The 18,623-nt window shown below is 44.8% G+C and overlaps 1 protein-coding gene across 1 annotated transcript in view; it reads left to right on the top strand.

Moving 5' to 3' along the window:
* LOC124802917 overlaps positions 1-18,623 on the top strand; it is a 369,091-nt gene that overhangs the window by 119,177 nt on the left and 231,291 nt on the right. Inside the window, exon 3 of the mRNA XM_047263988.1 lies at positions 12,365-12,506. Within this exon, the coding sequence (XP_047119944.1) occupies positions 12,365-12,506 (142 nt within the window). The remainder of the gene's footprint in view (positions 1-12,364; positions 12,507-18,623) is intronic.

The following is an 18,623-nucleotide window of genomic DNA, read 5'->3' as shown; positions in this document are numbered from 1 at the left end:
TTTAGCGCAGGAGGAAGCCATAGAACGGGATAGAGATCACGTGCAAAAATTGTATGTGTAGATAAAACACCATTCTTTCGTGTATCTAATTCTCATTATGTTCAATAAAGAATTGTTGAAGAAGAAAATGCGAAGCATTAGTTTCTGGGTAAGCCTCGTAGAACAATAATACTTCTGTGAGAGCTTTCCGGCCTTGGTAAAGAATGGATCATTGAACCTACATCTTTCACATAAATCTGGTTGAAATGAAAACAATAAAATCCAGCTGTGAACATTCATGACAATACTGCAATGGGTACATGCTTTTTCAACTTGTTGTCTTCACATCGAAATCCATAATCCACTACCTAACAGCGCAACGTAGTTCCTAGTTTGTGAAAGATTTTCGCTTCATAAATCAGTAGTCACTAAGCTTGGACGACAGTTGTCTCAGAAGACTGGACGCGGCTTTAATGGCGTCAACTCCGCATTGTGGACGTATCCTCCAGGCCACTTAAGGAGCTCACGTAAGAATATGATGTGGCGTGCAATTTTTGAGTTTGTGAGGTAGCATACGATATTATCCAGAAATGGTTTCATTCAGGACCTAGAGTATGCGGAGCAGTCTTCCTGACTGTAACAATGGACTGTAAATTTGCCATTAGGTAGTTCTGCCACGCATATTATCGATGCCACTATGTGCAATGTTTTCCAGAAAGCACGTTAATCTCGCAAGACCAGTAACTGCCAAAGTTTTATAGTATGCATTTACTGTGTCTGCATGGGATATGCCAGAGGTTTCGTGCTTTAGTCCAAATGTTAAGCGCTTCACAGAGCCACTAAGTCACATATGACAGTAACACGGAACGCTGCACATCTGTACGTTGACATCCCACGTGCAACAGCATCTGTTGGACTAGTCTCAGTGTGAGGCTGTAATACTGAGGAAACCCACTCTTTCGAATTTAATTTAAGAACTTACGTTCAAAGAAGTTAATCCCAGCTGCTTGTTGGAGCGTATGGGACAACGGGACGTTGCCTGAAAATTATCTACCGTGAATCAGCAGGTGACGAAGAACCCCTCGCCGTGCGGAGTGGCCGCGCGGTCGTTAATGCCACGTCACTGACTGGGCGACCCCTCCCGTCGGTGGTTCGAGTCCTCCCTCGGGCATGTGTGTGCGTGTTGTTCTTAGCGTAAGTTAGTTTATGTTAGTTTAAGTAGTGTGTAAGTCTAGGAACTGACGACCTTAGCAGTTCAGTCCCTTAGGAATTGATGCAGACACACAAACTTAACAAGAAATCATTAAACAATTGAATGTGATGCAGAAAGCTGTTTCTTTTACGTTGAAAGCTATGATAAAGCCACAGAAAGTTGGAAAATGGGTTCCGCATGACCCGACTGAAAGACAGGATGAAAATCGAGAGATCACTTGTGAAATTCTGCTCGCCAGGGACAAAGAAAAGTCGTTTCTGCATCGAATAGTAGATATATTTTGGGAATCTGGAGCGTCGTAAATGATGGATGAATCCAGGCAAACCATTGACATCCACTGGAAACCCAAATCGCTTTGGAAAGAAGACAATGTTCTGTGTTTGGTGGGAAGAGAAGGGTGTCACATGTTATGAGTTGCTAAAACCTAGTGACTCTGTTAACACTGATCGCTACCAACAGCAAATGATCGATTTAAATCGAACATTACGTGAAAAACTATCGGAATATGGGAAAAGGCAACACAGTCACATTGCTCCATGATAAAGGTCCATCACACACATCAAAACGGGCCAGGTAAGCGATCAAGGCGTTCAGGTGTGAAATACTATGGTTTCCGGCTTATTCTTCAGACTTGGCTCCGTCAGACTCTAGCTTAAGTATTGTGTAAGTCTAGGGCCCGATGACCTCAGCAATTTGGTCCCTTAGCAATTCACACACATTTGAACACATTTGAGGAACTACTAACGACGCTCCAATTGGAAATAAAATTCTCTCTCAGCAGCCCATAAACTGACCAGGATGGTTGTCCGGCAATTATATTTGCTGATAGTCGTACTGATAATGTACCAGATCGAATAACATTTCTAATTGGTTCAATTAGTACTATAAATGATATTAGAGCAGGAAGCACTGACATCGAGTCACTTCTAAATCAGAAGATGACTGATTACACTTGATACCAATCAAGATCCATATATTCTGAAAAGTGTTGAAAGATAGGCCAGAGTGAAATGAAATTTGGAAGAATAATTCACAAACTGATAGAATGAAAGACACCTCTGATAGATCTAAATGTACAATCAGGTCCCGTGTCCTGAAAGGACATCGCTCAAATGACCAGTGAGAGACAATCTCCTCCTAAAGAATGATGCACATCTAAGAGGAAGAGAGCTCTCATAACTCAAGGAAAAGCGCTGTTAAAATTTCTTCAAATGACTGATGTAACTATTGCCAAACAGCCATTGCAACTAATCGTTCTCGAGACTGCCTAGGGTTGGGACGATGCCAAGAATACACTGTGTAATTTATCTCTGAATTGTATTATATTTAGAATAAGAACTTTTATGTAAATTGAAGGTGGAAGGAGTGGAAGGAAAGGTAGGGGAAGAAATTATTGATGTCAGTTGCACCAGGACTTTATGTCTACTTTGGGCTTTATGTGAAATCAGGGGAGACCAGTGAAAATGAGTGCCAGACCAAGACTAAAACCTAAAACCTCCTGTTTATTAAGCAAAGGCGTTAACCACTGTGCCATCCGGACGCAATTTTTATCACATCTGCACCGACTATGTAGGCACGCTTCCCGGCCAACCCAAATTCCCACCGAGCACCATCTGTCCCCCATTCATGTTCTCCTTGCTTGCTACTTCGAGATTCTCGCTGGAGGTCGAACATAACTGGGCATCTGCAATGAAGATGATGCTTTCATGGCCCAACGAGGTGAATCAATTATATGAATGTATGGTCTTCCGGACATGTGCCAGCAGAAATCATATTCGGCAGTCAGTGCAACTTCGTACTTGTACACACCATTGACGTGTGTGTGTGTAAATGATACGAGCTGCAATTATCTGTGAGAAGTAGAACAGCGAGTAGTGTGCATTAGTGCTGCTTGTGTTTCGCGTTGTTGTCGGACTTGACATGGTATATAAGTGACGACATATGTTGAGTCATCACTGTGAACGACAAGAAAATACCGCGTAGTCGCGTGAGATAGCGTTACGAAAATCTGTAACAGATGTCGAAAGCTGTCTTATTGTGGTCCAGCATATGACCGGCTGCTCAAATCGTGCAGTATCATTTGAAGAGTTTGGACTTGACAGTAGCCAAATGGAGAACTGTTCGAGAACGTGAGGGCAAGCAAAGACGTCATCGAGGGTACTGTCGACAACGTCTGACCATCACTGGGGATAGTCACCACATTGCACACCAAGCACTTTGTAACCTCTTCATATCCGCGTTTTCTGTCTAAGGAAAGGTAATGGACTGCCTGTAACATCCTGGTCAGAGACTAGCAACAACTGCTATCCCATGCCTAGATTTCCACTACCAAAAACTTCTGCATCTGCAATTGTTCCGCGAATGTGAAGCCTGGAATTTCGACAGAAGGAGCGAGGAGGACTTCAGAAGCATACTAGAAGTGGAGAAATGGCATTTGTTGCCAAGAGAAGTGTAATAGTATCAAAGATAGGCCTTAATTTGAGGAAGAAATTTCTGAGAATGTACTTTTCGAGCACAGCACTATATGATAGCGACACATGGTTTGTGGGAAAGCCGGAACTGAAGAGATTCGAAGTATCAGAGATGTAGTGCTACAGACGAATGTTGAAAATCAGGAGGACTGATAAGGCATGGAATGACGAGGATGACTGTGGGAAAGCCGGAACTGAAGGGATTTGAAGTATTAGAGATGTGGTGCTACAGACGAATGTTGAAAATCAGGAGGACTGATAAGGCAAGGAATGACGAGGTTATGTGTAAGATCGGAGAGGAAAGAAACATGTGGAAAACCCTGACAAGGGGAGGGGACAGGATGATAGGACACGTGTTAAGACATCAGGGAAAGCCTTCCATGGTACCACAGAGAGATGCAAAGCCTAAGAACTGTAGAGGCAGAGAGAGACTGGAATACATCTAGAAAATAGTTGAGGACGTAGGTTGCAAGTGCTACTCTGAGATGAAGAGGTTGGCACAGGAGAGGAATTCGCGGCCGGCCGCATGATACCAGTCAGAAAACTGTTGACTTAGTAAATAAATAAAGAATAACAAATAAATAAAAGCTTGATTTCTCCTCTCATTATGGTGTGGTGGGGCACCGGATGCGCCTTTACGTGACGGCTGGTAGTGACCGAAGAACCTTTGACTGGCAAATGTATGTCACGGACATCCAGCTTCCTAATGTGTCACCTCTCAGGGTGTCCATTTCCAGCAGATCTGTCACTAATAGATGTGTGGAAGCAACGCAGACGTAAACTCTGTCTCGGTGGTAAGACGCTATGACAATGGTACTGGTCAGCTTGCCTCAGGAACCCAAACAGTGCGTACATCCAGCCAGAGCGTCTGCCTCTTCATACTGGTCATACTTGTAAGTGGTCAAACTCTGCCAAGTTGTATGTAAATTTGACTCCAGTTCGTGATCACTCTCACCCCATGAAGTTTCCTTATTAGCGCATCCTTTTAATTATCAGGCAGTATATTTCTACACCAAATCACTTCTTTCAAATTGTGGTGAGCTACATCATTGGCCCTTGGTTTCCACAGCGGCTTCAGGCAGTATATTTCTACACCAAATCACTTCTTTCAAATTGTGGTGAGCTACATCATTGGCCCTTGGTTTCCACAGCGGCTTCCGCACACGTGTGCGGGTCGTTATTTGCTGATGCAAACGCCCTATCGTGATCGCGCACGCGCTGCCTTCTGAAAGCCTCATCAGGGAAGCGGATCCGCTGTCCGCATTACGAATCGCGGTGGTGGGTTGAAGTGATGTGCGGTTTGTGGACAGCCATTTAGTTTCTGACGACCGCGCATGACGGTGATCCAGAGCCGCCCGCAAATGGCCTTCCACGCTGACAGCTACAATAATTATGTCGTCACAGTGTTCTATTCAATCCGGTTTTCGAATCATTTGTCCTAACGAAATCAATAAAATAATGTAATAAATGTCAGCGCCGGTCAACTGATATTGTTACTTGTCTGTCGTCTGATGACATTGCAACCAATAACTTCACTGCTTAAATAACATGAACATTGCTGTGAATTGACAACTTACGTAGGCAAACGTACAGCGATCTGACATATTCACTAGGAAATAAAATATATACGTTAGTTTATAGTCGTTAAACCAGTAAAGAATAGTGACCAGCGCAGAAATATAATATGTGAGGATAATATCTAGCGAAATTTCCCAACTTGCGATTTCAGCACAGTTTAACGAAGAAAACGTCAACACTGCAGCACTGGTCCAAACGGTAAAACTCAAAATTTTCAAATCAAGACTTCAATAAAGATCATTAAATGTCATATCAATTGTTGTAGAAGCTATTTCACCTAGTTTCGTGCGGGAAATTATTATTATTATTTTATTAATATTAAGAAGGGAATAATTGTTGCAGAGATCAAATAATAACAAGATATCAGTTGTTGTAGAAGCTATTTCACTGAGTTTCGTTTAATTCTTATTATTATTATTAGAAAAGGTATAATTATTCCAAAGATCAACTAATAACAACATTTTGCTGTATTTCTGTTATCTTCAGCAAGCCTCACTTTTCAGGGTCTACTCCATGCGTACACTGCTCCATTAATTCATTGATGTTGTCCTTCCAAGGACACCGTTGATGTACGTATCAGTGACGGAACAGTTATGAGACAGGTAGAAAAAGTGTATTGGTCAATACATTAGTAAAACATAAAATACAACAAAGCAAGAAAGCAGTGAAATAAAGTAAGTAATGTTCCGTGCTCTGGCCACAGGTGGGCCAGCCGGGTCCGACCGATCGCCAAGCCGTCCTCAGGTAAAGGATGGGCGTATGGTCAGCACACCACTGTCCCAGACGTCGTGGGGTTCCTTGACCTTGAAACCGTTACTTTTCAGCACGTTGTGTAGCTCCCCGCTTGGCCTCTTGTTGCTGAGTGCACGCTGCAGCAGCCCTCCCCCCAAGGAAAGATCCCTGGCTGAACGGGGTATCGAACCCTGGTCCTCCGCATGGCAGTTATGCAGGTTAAACATTCCGCTACGGAGGCGGGCAGAAAAGTTATTGGCAGTATGAATTATTTTTATTGGGACAAGAGAACATCTTTAACAGCAACAAGAACGGACATACTAATGGTTGAATTTGCCTTATGCTATGCACGAGATGTAATTTTAAATGCTGACGAAAAAGTAATAGTACTGAAAAAAAAAATCACTGCAGTAGTAAAGGCATTTGTTGAGAATTTCATAATCTCGATGGGAAAAGGAAACATATTAATGAAAACAAGCTGGCAGGCGTAAATGCAAAATTAATATATAAGTAAATAAAACACATAAAAAGTGTTGACCATGAACTTCTTAGCAGAGTTCAACTTTAAATAAAAGCTCTAAATAAACAGCCTACATCCATAAGGAATATGTAGGAGAACTGGAAACGTAGTCTCGTCAAAGAAGCAATGAGTGCTATTTTGACACTTAAATACAATATCGCCCATTGTTTCACCACAATCATCAGGGAAAGAAGTCACTCCTCCCATTTGTCTCTGACGCGAAAGTTTTGTAGCACTTGCGTTCATTTTAACTGAAGACATTGAAATATCTCACTACACATCGGATCAAAAAAGCTGTTATTTTAATTTGTTTATCTCGGAGAGGGACATAAACAATAACCCACCCCATCTCGTGCGTGGGTGGCAGGGGGAAACTTCGAAATCTTCAAAGAACACCCTGTTTTTTACAGCAGATTACGATTCTACGGCCAAATCTTAATACATTGTGTCTGACGCATTTTCTTCGTTTCACCACAGGTGGCGCTGTAATCGGAGGAATAGAAATGGATACACAAACGTAATTTACAACGTGCTGCTCAGTGCCCCACAAATATACAATGGCACGTGGGATCCCACCTTCATGCTGCGAGGGAAGTACGGGGCAGGATTTTATAACTTGTAATTGGAAACTCCATTCTCATCGTTGTATTACTCCGACACGTCAAACAGGCGATTACTCGACGTGCCACCGTGGCCGTGTAGTGAGCTACGACGTATCATAACAAGCAGCACATTGCGACCGGTTATCACGTATCGTGTAGACGTAGAACAGACAGCGACTCTAAACATTACAACATTACAGCAGTATTTGTTGCCTGCACACCTATCTACCATTTGGAGAACAGACGTGCAAGTGGACGATGAATGTTGCAGCCACAGAAGAAAAAAACTGAAATGATCTTGATTTACGGAGAATGTATGACAAATGTTGATGTTGCTGTTGCCTTGTATGCAGAGCGTTTTCCACAAAGAGCTCGCTGTGGTTCGTTCTTCTAGAAGTTTGTGAACGCCTTCATGTCTGATGGCAGCGTACTGGACGGCAAGGGGAAGCGAAGCAAACGTGTTACAGGAGAAGCTAATGAAATATCTGTACTAGCGGCAGTAGCCGGCAATCACACCGCGATACCGGTATGTCTGTAGGTAGTATTGTCACAGTCTCCACCGTCGTATCATCCATATCGCGTGGCACTGCATCAAGGACTTAATGGCGCCGATTTCCAAAACCGGATAGTGCTTTGCGAATGGACTCGTCAACAACTAGGAACGACCACCACGGTCTTTGCCGAGGTTTTACTTTCCGCTGTGTCTACATTCACAAACCATGGTAGCGGTAACCAGCACACCAGGTATTAGTGGAGTGTAGACCATCCTTATTGGTGACGGTGGCCGAGTGGTTCTAGGCGCTTCAGTCCGGAACCGCGCAACTGCTGCGGTCGCAGGTACGACTCCTGCCTCGGGCATGTATGTGTGTGATGTTTTAGTTAGGTTTAAGTAGTTCTAAGTTCTAGGCGTCTGATGACCTCAGGTGTTAGAACCCATAGTTCTCAGAGCCATTTGGATCTTTTTTTGGGACGGCAAGCCAACCATCAATGTCCTTTGTCGGTTAAAGTATGATGTGGAATCATGCAGAAGAGACTCACAGGTCCAGATTTTATCGTTAGCACGTTAAATGGAACAGAAACTACCTGTACTACAGCAGGATGTTGCCTTGGACGTTCGACAACGTATGTTGTTGCAGTATAACGGTTGCCCAGCGCAATACGAAATTGAAGCATGGGAGGTATTAGACCATAATTTCACTGGTTGGTGGATCGTTAGAGGTGGAACTGTTAATTGGCACACTAGGTCACCGGATTTCTTTCTGTGGAAATATTTAAAAGATAAGGTGTATCAGAAAGTGCCAACAGGCCATGGAGACACGGTCGACCTCAACAGAAAAGCCTGTGCTGACATTCCCGCAGACATGCTGTCATGTGTACGGTTATTCGAAAAGCGGCTCACTAAGTGTGCTGACATTGGCTGTACTATGTTCGAACACTTACTCTGTCTGGAGAAGTACAGTGGCGTTCGCCTCGAACCACGGCCACAGTGGCGTGTTGAGTAGTTTTCTGTTCGTTATGTTGGAAGAATACAACGTTGCGCCGGCCGGAGTGGCCAAGCGGTTCTAGGCACTACAGTCTGGAACCGCGGGACCGCTACGGTCGCAGGTTAGAATCCTGCCTCGGCTATGTATGTGCGTGATGTCCTTAGGTTAGTTACGTTTAAGTAGTTCTAAGTTCTATGGGACTGATGACCTCAGACGTTGAGTCCCATAGTGCTCAGAGCTATTTGAACCATTTGAACAACGTTGCGAATGGGGTTCCCAATTAAAAGTTATGAAATACTGGCCACTCTTAACCTCTCAGCATGGAGGTGAACGAACAAAATAAAAAAACATTGGATAGAGCGTCTGCCGTGTAAATAGGAGATCTCGCGTTCGAGTCCCGGTCTGGGCTCCCATTTTCTCCTGTCCCCGTTGATATATATCAACGCCCGTCAGCAGCTGAAGGTGTTAATATATAATTCTAATTACGGATATGATACGTGAATTGGGGTGGCATCAAAAAGCATTTTTCGTTGCGACAGGATCTTCTCATGATATGTAAATCTCCAACTTTCTCCTCACAGTGTGAAAATATTTTGTTGGCGCCCACTTACGTAAGGTGGAATGATCATCATAACAAAAGAAGAGAAATAAGCGCTCGCGCAGAATGATTTAATTGTTTGTTGTTCGCATGCACTGTTCGAGGGTGGGACGGTAGATAAACAGTTTGAAGGTGGTTCGGTGAATCCTCTGCCAGGTACTTAATTGTACATTTCAGAGTAATCATGTAGATGTAGACGTTTCTTGGCGAAGAATCCGAAATACGATAAAAATGAGGTGTTCCAGTTTGAAAATGCGAAGTTGACCACACACACACGCGGGAGGGACCAGGTGGCCAGTTGTGGCACTGTCACTTGTCCTCTTCACTAATATTAACGTTTCATCTGGGACAGCTTTTTCATACCATGCGGTTTTTTTGTTTTTTATTTGTTTTTTGTTTTTGTTTTTTTTTTGAGAGAGAGAGAGGTGTTGCCCCTCCACGCCCATACCGGCATGATGGCCAACTCAATAGGTCTAATGCCATCTCTGCATAATGGACTAAAGTGAGGTGTCGCAGGATGTGGGTACTGCGATGGTTGCGTACGTCTAGTTAAGGTTAGCCATTAATCCGCGCTCATCAGGAGATGGACTGGGTCGAAGTCGAACGAAGGAAAGCGGTGTGAAGGGCAGAGGGAAAGAAGTGCCAAAGCAAGAGCCTAGGGAAAAAAAATCTCTGCGATAGTTAGGTCGGGTGGTAAGTGTTGTGACTTGGCAAGACAGCCAAGTCACTATGCGAGGAAGCCGAAATGCACGCGTTTACGCTCACGCAGACTGGCGTGAGGTCTGGAACATTACAAGGAATTAGAGTAGCCAAAAATAGTACATAGCTTCTGGAATACTTAACTTTAATTCATAATTGTAGAACATCGCTCTAGATGATATAGAAGTATAATAGCAATAATGCTAGGTCGTAGCAAATGACTTAGCTGAAGGCTATGCTAACTATCGTCTCGGCTAATGAGAGCTTATTTGTCCGTCATCCATCTCTGGCAAAGTCGGCTGTACAACTGGGACGGTTGCTAGGATCTGTCTCTAGACCTGCCGTGTGGTGGCGCTCGGTCTGCCATCACTGACAGTGGCGACACGCGGGTCCGTCGTATACTAGCGGACCGCGGCCGATTTAAAAGCTACCACCTAGCAAGTGTGGTGTCTGCCGATGACACCACAGTAAGAGCAGTAGCGGATGTCTTGCTGCCTGCGGTAGGTCGTGCAAGGGTAGGCTCTTTTAGTAGTGGGTATCATGCGGTTGTGTTGTTCGGAGGCTGGCGCTGGGTGCCGGTGTACAGCACTCGTTCAGCGTCAGCAATCTGCTACAGTTAAGTTTATTGTCGTTTTTGTGTCCACGGTGCGTGTGTGGCATGGAGCGTTGCTAATGATTCGTAGCACTTTGTTCTGTATGATCTGCAGGCGGCGCAGTCGTGTAGGAGCTTCATATCCCCAGACGGGAGCTGCGTACGTCATCAGAGGTCTAATCAGTGTCATGTATATGGACCTCGACACCCTCCTATTCAGTGTGCTTTCCCTGTTGAGCATTGAGTAGAGCTGTTTGATCCTCGCGTGCGCTCGGTTGGCAACGTACTCGATGTGGTCCCCCCATGTAAGTTTCCGGGCCAGCCAGACACCAAGGTATCTGACTTTCTCTCGGAAACGTATTGGGCACGTACGTAGTGTTATCGGTCTACAGTGTTGGTGTTTGCGCAGTAGTTTCGGTCTGCGTGTGAACAGAGCTGCATCGCACTTGACGACGTTTTCTTGCACACGCCATCGCTCCAACCAAGGCTCAACAGTTCTGAGTGCTGTCTGTATTCGTGAGTTGATGTTTGACGGTTTCCAATCTTGCGCAAGGATGGCGGTGTCGTCCGCGTAGATGGCTAACGTCGTGTTTTGTGTTGCTGGGAAGTCGTTTATGTACAGGTTAAACAAGATGGGCCCTAGGATGCTTCTTCGGGATACTCCAGCTTGGATGCCATGTTGTGTTGATTGTTCATCCTGCACGTTAGTGTTGAAACACCTGTTTGTGAGATATGAGTGTATGAGACGTACGAGTCCGTCCGGGAAACCAGCTTCGCTTAGTTTGCGTATGAGTCCGTTGTGCCAGAGACGGGACTCTCAAGTTCAAGTTGAAACATAAGCACTATATATACCGTCCAGTCACATTACTGCAAACACATGTAAAACGCTTGATAGCTGCGAGACGTGCAGAAAGATTCAGTGGACTGGTAGGTACCAACACGGATTTAGAGACATGGCGTGTCAGCTGTTCTAGGTTTAGCAATTGAACAACCATGGCGCAAACAGCCCTTTCAATGTGGTCCCACAGATTCTCGATTGGGTTTCAATTCGGATAGTTTAGTGGTCAGGGGATTACGATAAAATCATCTTGCTGCTCTTCGAACTACGCACGTACAGTGCAAGGTGTTTGACTCGTTGCACAGTCCTGGTCGTAGATTCCATCGTACTGAGGGAAAACAAAGTGCATGCTGGGGTGACCATAGCCCTCAGCGATACATACATACACGTGGCGATCCATTGTACGTTCCAGATCGACGAGGTAACACAGGGAATGGTACATAAACGTTCCCCAGATCATAATGCTCCCTCCTCCAGCCTAGACTCTTCCGGCCATTGTTGCAGTTGTTTTCTTTCAGACGTTTCACCTTGTTCATTCCAGTGGCCAACTGCCATCTGAAAAGTCCACCTGTCGCTGCTTAGAAGTCCAGTTGCTGTTTTGGCATGCAGATTCCAGCCTTCGTTGCCTACGAACAGCAGTCAGCATGAACGCATGAACCAGGTTCGCGCGTAGCAAGCGAGAGAATATGAAAAAATCCCTGGATTGGTTTTTGAAGGTGTTGCAGGTTGCATAAAACCCATAGGTGAGAGCAGTTGAATTACCCTCTATACCTGAATGCTGCGTGGAGAAGAATTAACAACCTGAAATCAAGACAAACACTGTATAACATGTTAAGGGTGACAATTAGATCTTTACAATATCCCTTCGCAGTGCTGCCAGCGCCAACTCACAAGCACCCCACTCCTCTGCGTGGTATCTGCTGCGCTGGTCGTCACGTCTCTTTCCATGCCACTGCTGTGGGATCCCTGGCTTTCGTGCACCTGTTTAAAGCTACCAGTGAACAAGCACTTCACAATGTACGCAGACTTATACTCCCCCACCGTTACTTCTGTTGCAGATGACGCACTCAAACGCTACCCAGTTGCGGCTGCTGGATGTTCAGCGAGAGGTTTCCGGAAAGTTCACTTGCGAGGTCACCGTCGAGAGTTCAAGGAAGCCCTTCTCTACGAAAAGGGGCCACGCAACTTTGCAGGTCGTCGGTGAGTACCTTCAGCGCAGTAGCTGCAAGCAATTAGTCTTCTGCGAAATGTAACTCTCGCAACTTGTCGCCTGTGTCACCGTCTCACGCAGTTAACTCGAAATTATTAGGCGAACCCTTAACACTAACTGCGACAGTCTTCTTAGAAAGTCATCGCATTAAGTAACATTCCTTTTGCCTGTAAGTCACAAATATTCATTAAACAAGAAAAGACCCAAGATAACGAGAAATACAGTAAGGATATGTTTCGATAAAGAGTGTTTCAAAAATCAAATTACACCAAAATTCACACTTGTGAACATAAAAGCAAAAAAAAAAAAAAAAAAAATAAGGACGTACTACTGAGAATTACTATCCTGATTGAAACTCAGATAATTATGACACTGTTATTGGCTAAGAAACCATGTCCAGGACGCAGCTGATGACGGGCATGGGCCAGGTACCAGTCTGCCAATAAATAATAATGTAAACCACCATGGTGTTTGTGGCACACAGCTTGTGTATGTGTGGTTGCCTAATATTGTCTCTCTAATGGAATTCTCAGGCCTACAAATGTTTAAAACTCCCCGGCTATTGTCAGCCTATACCTAGGAATTTCTATAAAATCAAGTATAATGTTGTGGTTTTATTTTAACGTAGCCAACCAGCTACTTGTATAAGGTTGCTACTAAACTAAATCACAATTTGGATACCGTCAATGAACCAGGACCCTTTTCTTAGACAAATACAGAGTTGGCTGACATAGGTGGTGAGAAAAAGGAAACCTACACCCTGACTGGCACTTTCAGAAAAAATCCTGTGGACGAAGAAATGGAACGCAACAAATTTACTTTGAGCGTTTCCCTATAAACCGAACGAAAGTGTGTATATGATGTCCATTATAATTATCCGGTCTGTTATGCCGTGGTCGGTTGATGAATTCTGTGTCGATTCCCAACGTTTCGTCTCCGACTGCGGACCCCCTTGAATATGTCTCCCGCAGTCGGAGACGAAACGTTGGGAATAGACACAGAATTGATCAACCGATCACGGCATAACAGCCCGGATAATTATAATGGACATGATATTTCCGGCCGTGAAAGTCTACATTTTAGTAGGCATATCACCTATTGAAATACAGACAGCAGTTTTACTGCACCGATGATCTGCTCGCTGGGGCATTCACGACTGTGCAGATGATGTACGTGGTGTACCTGCAGTTTCTGACTACGCAGTGGATGCAGTATGTAACCTTCAAACTCCTAGCTCCAAAATTACTGTTTCCTCACTCGCGAGGAACATAATTTCGGCTCAAGTATTCTTCTATAGCCGGCCGCGGTGGCCGAGCGGTTCTAGGTGCTTCAGTCCGGAACTTCGCGGCTGCTACGGATGCAGGTTCGAATCCTGCCTCGGGCATGGATGTGTGTGTTGTCCTTATGTTAGTCAGCTACAAGCAGTTCTAAGTCTAGTGGACTGATGACCTCAGATGTTAAGTCCCATCGTGCTCAGAGCCATTTGAAACATTCGTCTATAAAGAAGCACGTCAGTGTGCATCAGACTCTAACAAACGTAAGGAATCATCACTCAGGTCAACAGAATAACAACTCTGTTCACAGAGAAACGACTTCACGCGCTCCTTGTAGCGAAATCAATACTTTTCAAAATCTAACCGCCATATTCTTCTCTATCAGTGTCGCCAGAGAAGTCTCTAGGTCCATCTCTCTTCAGCAGATTCCCACGGCATATGCGTGTTCCCTCCTGGACACGAGGCACCTACGTTTGCGCTCAGGTGATGAATCCCAGCATCCATTACAAACACTACAGGGGCCATAATCTACCAGTCAATTCCCTGAATCTCAAGCTCCTTTAAGAAGGCTTTTTGGATGAAACTTCCTGTCAGATTAAAACTGTGTGCCGGACCGAGACTTCGAACTTGGGACCTTTGCCTTTTGCGGGTAAGTGCTCTACCATCTGAGCTACCCAAGCACGACTCACGCCCCGTCCTGACAGCTTTACTTCTGCCCCTGAAAGGCCAAGGTCCCGAGTTCGAGTCTCGGTCCGGCACACAGTTTTAATCTGCCAGAAAGTTTCATATCAGCGCACACTCCGCTGCAGAGTGAAAATCTCATTGTGGAAACATCCCCTAGGCTGTGGCTAAGCCATGTCTCCGCAATATCCTTTCTTTCAGGAGTGCTAGTTCTGGAAGGTTTCACAGGAGAGCTTCTGTAAAGTTTGGAACGTAGGAGACGAGATTCTGGCAGAAGTAAAACTCTGAGGACAGGGCGTGAGTCGTGCTTGGGTTTCTCAGATGGTACAGCACTTGCCCGAGAAAGGCAAATTTTTACAGCTACAGTATGATCTACACTGATTTCGTGTTATTTACAAGCAACATTGTATCAACTTAATGTGGGAACATTATTTTCGGATGGGGTCATAGTTATAGTACTTTATCAAAGTATTTAACTGAGATAAAGTAGGGTTGGTATGTAGGGAAAGAAACTATAGGTGCGCTGTGTACAATTTTCTTCGCTAGAAGAGGTTCAAACTTTTTGTTTCTCGGTTCTTCTTTTTTGAGTCGACGGCCATCTGATTATTTTGATGCGGCCTGTCAAGAGACCTCTTCATTGCCCATATGTTCATCTCAACGCTGAACTCCCTAAATTATTTGTTGCATATTTCCTACTTGTGTTTTCCCAATAATTTCACTCTGGAAGTTTGTCCTAAACGCTGTTTCTGTTCTGTAAACTTGTCCGTGCTGGTCTCCTTCCGTAATATAACAGCTTAAACACATCTATATCGTTTTTACGTTTCTTCCAGGATTCTGTACTTTCTTAGAAATATCTTACTGAAACTGGAATCTATGTTTGACATTGACAGATTTCTTTTTGCGATTAATGACCTCTTCGCCTGTGCTACTGTGCCCCCTTACCCACATTACTTCATCTGTCATGCGTTATTTTCCTTCCAAAGCAGCAAAATGCTTTCACCCCTTCTCCGACGTTTTCCTCGAGTTTGATGTAGCGTTTGACCGCCATCTCAGTTTTGTTGCTCATTAATAGTTTCGTCTATATTTGGCCATCCATAGTCAATGCTGAGTGGAAAGTGGATGGCTGAGTAGGTTATCCATTATATTCAGGAGTTATTGCAGTTCTTCTTAGATTCACTGAGAATATTTCTGTCTGCAATGTTTATTACCGACAACATCCGTGCAAAGCGAATTTGAGTCGCTCTTCCGTCATTGCTTCTGCAACGGACTTACTGAACAGTACAGTAGAAAGCCATTATTACACACTTTTAAACCCCTACACTCCTCTCTTGGTCTTTCAGTCTCATTGCATCTTTTTGGCCCTAGCACATTTTCTATAATACCATCGTTTACCTTCGGTAATTTCAGAGCTCCTTCTACGTCTACGTCTACAGATCCTTTAACATATCTCGCTTTTCTGCACGTCGTGCTTTAATTACCTAGCGTAACGGCAGAACTGCTGTTCTTCTATAACATTTATGTTAAATCTTGCATTACTTTTTTATCACATCCTCGACTTCATTATTATAATTTTATTTTGGTTTTACTTTCGAAACTTCTTTTGTGTTTATAAAGAAGTCTTCCTGTAACTCTTTTCCAGCTGTTAACCACATGAAAACACTCAGTCAAATACTGTAGTCTGGAAAACTTAAAAACAAGGTGCGTAAAGTAACGTAAGATCTTAACTACTGGGTGCGAATGAATCAGAGTTGGGGGGCCATGTTGCTAGAGGTCTCCAAGCCGAACATAAAAAGTTGGACGTGACAGGGCGTGAGGTCAGCTTGTCTGCAGCGCGATATGGTGGCGGCACCGCAACACGATATACTTGAAGGAACGGAGTGCACTATGGTGGTTTTCTTACTGTAACGTGGGCCAGAGACAACGTTTGGATGTCCTCACACGGAAGGAATAATCGGCCAAGAAGAACGAAGTGTGAGGAGAGTGAGCCGTGCATTGTTCGCCGTCCCACCATTCGGTATTTTACACTCAGTTTTAACATATTTCCATCTCACCATGTTGATTTAAATTACTGGCGTTACTGAGGTGCTGTTTTGCCTGACTGTCATTGGCGCTAGTAGCGCGTATCGATATATCCCCTCTGATAGGATCTTTGCTCGGCTGCAATTACTTCCCGGTTGTCATCTGTCGTGGAGTCACTCGGAACGTGTGAGGAGGAGAGTTCACGGCGGCAGTTCGGGTCATGAGTTGGGCCCTGGCAGTCAGTTGCAACGCGTCTGGAGCGCAGCCCGGGCCAGCCTGTCGCCGGCTTGCAGCAGCAGTGAGCCCTGCGTGGACATAGCCCGCCGACCGTTGCCGCCACGCATCACTTAAACCGGCCCTGACTTTTGGTGCATTGTTGGTCGGTCGGCTGGTCCGAGGACATCACCGTAACCGTTCGCGATGGGCCCAATAGCTTAGCGCTGGACTGACGAGACGTGTGGTTGCGCCTTCCTCTCGGATGAGAGGTGATACAGTCTGGATAGGGGTTCTGGACGTACCCCCAATACGGCGGTAGGTGGGAACATGTAATCCTTTCAGGAACGTTGTCGAAATCGATCGTTTAGGTGGCCCAGGTGTCATGGTGTGCGGATACATAACGTTGCATGGACCTAATGACCTCCCAACCGTCGAATAAGGCACATCGGCCCTTAAACGTTTCTGCGACACTGTGCATTTTTTCAAGGGATGGTTAGGATCAGACTTCATTTTATGGTTGACAATGCGTGACCACATCGAACAGCCCAAGTGGAGGGGCTGTTGGAGGGACAGGATATTCGGCAGTAGACCGGTCTGCCCGTTCCCCTGACGTAAGTCTCATCGAGGACGTGTGGGATGCGTTGGCAAGACGTACTGAGGAACATCGACATACACTAAAGTGTAATTCCTGATCGCCTGATTGCATATTTCTTTCAGTTACATTCTGTACTACAATGTAGCAGTTCTTTCTATGTACGGTCCGAGTGTCATCCTGCTATGTTACTTGGCAGCGACACATGGTGCGAAAGAGACTTTCGTCCTTCAGTATAGCATACCAGAGTATTTGCACGTTTTATAGAATCCGATCCAGTATATCGTTGATTATTGAAACTTCATCGTATCACACAGACCTTCAAGAAATCGTAGAGCTTCAGACGTACTCTGCGTAAGCTAGTGTATGGAGAAAGAGCCCATTGACAAGTATCTAGATATGAAATGCCTACAGGTAACGTTTGCTACAAATAACAGGCAAGTAATCAAATCTCTGAAAAACAAACTAGCATGTCACTGCCCATAGTTATAATGCAGAGCAACTAAATAAGAGTCAGCTACTAGCTAACTATTCGTGGCATGAACTCTAAGCGATACTGAGATAGCTGGAGAGCCACACTAACCCAAGAACGCTCAGACCTTCACTAAAGTTCACAAAGGTTGCTTGGAGGAATCGCTCGCTGACATTCCACATGTGCTGAATATGGTTTATGTCAGGCGTCGTGGATGGCACAAATCATCCCCATGGCAGAGGAGCGTAAGTGAAATCATTGTCACATTGTTTGGTAGCAGCTGAATGGTCCGTTTGAAGAGAAGGAGAAGTGGGAAGTAGCTGAGCGGTGAGCGTGGGAGGAGGAGGATAGGGTCGAGAATTTGTTCTGTAGACAACCAGATGGGTTAAGTCACTAAACAGTGTCGTCCCGTTTCCGGCTTTCCGGAATGATCTTTCAACTCACGGCGTGGTGTCAATAGTTTTGAATCTTCATTACAATTTAATTAAATGTACTGCATATCTTATCGAAACACAAACTACAATTTTTATTGAAACTTCCTGGCAGATTAAAACTGTGTGCCGGACCGAAACTTGAAATCAGGACCTTTGCCTTTCGCGGGCAAGTGCTCTACAATCTGAGCTGTTCAAGCACGACTCACGCCCCGTCCTCACAGATTTAATTCTGCCAATACCTCGCCTCCTGCTTTCCAAGCTTTACAGAAGCTCGCCTGCGAACCTGAGATGGTAGAGCACTTCCCCGCGAAAGGCAAAGGCCCAGAGTTCGAGTCTCAGTCCGGCACAAAGTTTTAATCTGCCAGGAAGTTTCATATCAGCGTACACTCCGCTGCGGATGAGTATCTCATTCTGGAAAC

Source organism: Schistocerca piceifrons, chromosome 6 (genome assembly GCF_021461385.2).
Source record: "Schistocerca piceifrons isolate TAMUIC-IGC-003096 chromosome 6, iqSchPice1.1, whole genome shotgun sequence".
NCBI lineage: Eukaryota > Metazoa > Arthropoda > Insecta > Orthoptera > Acrididae > Schistocerca > Schistocerca piceifrons.
The sequence above is the reverse complement of the archived record's forward strand: the minus strand, read 5'-3'. Positions and strand labels throughout refer to the sequence as shown.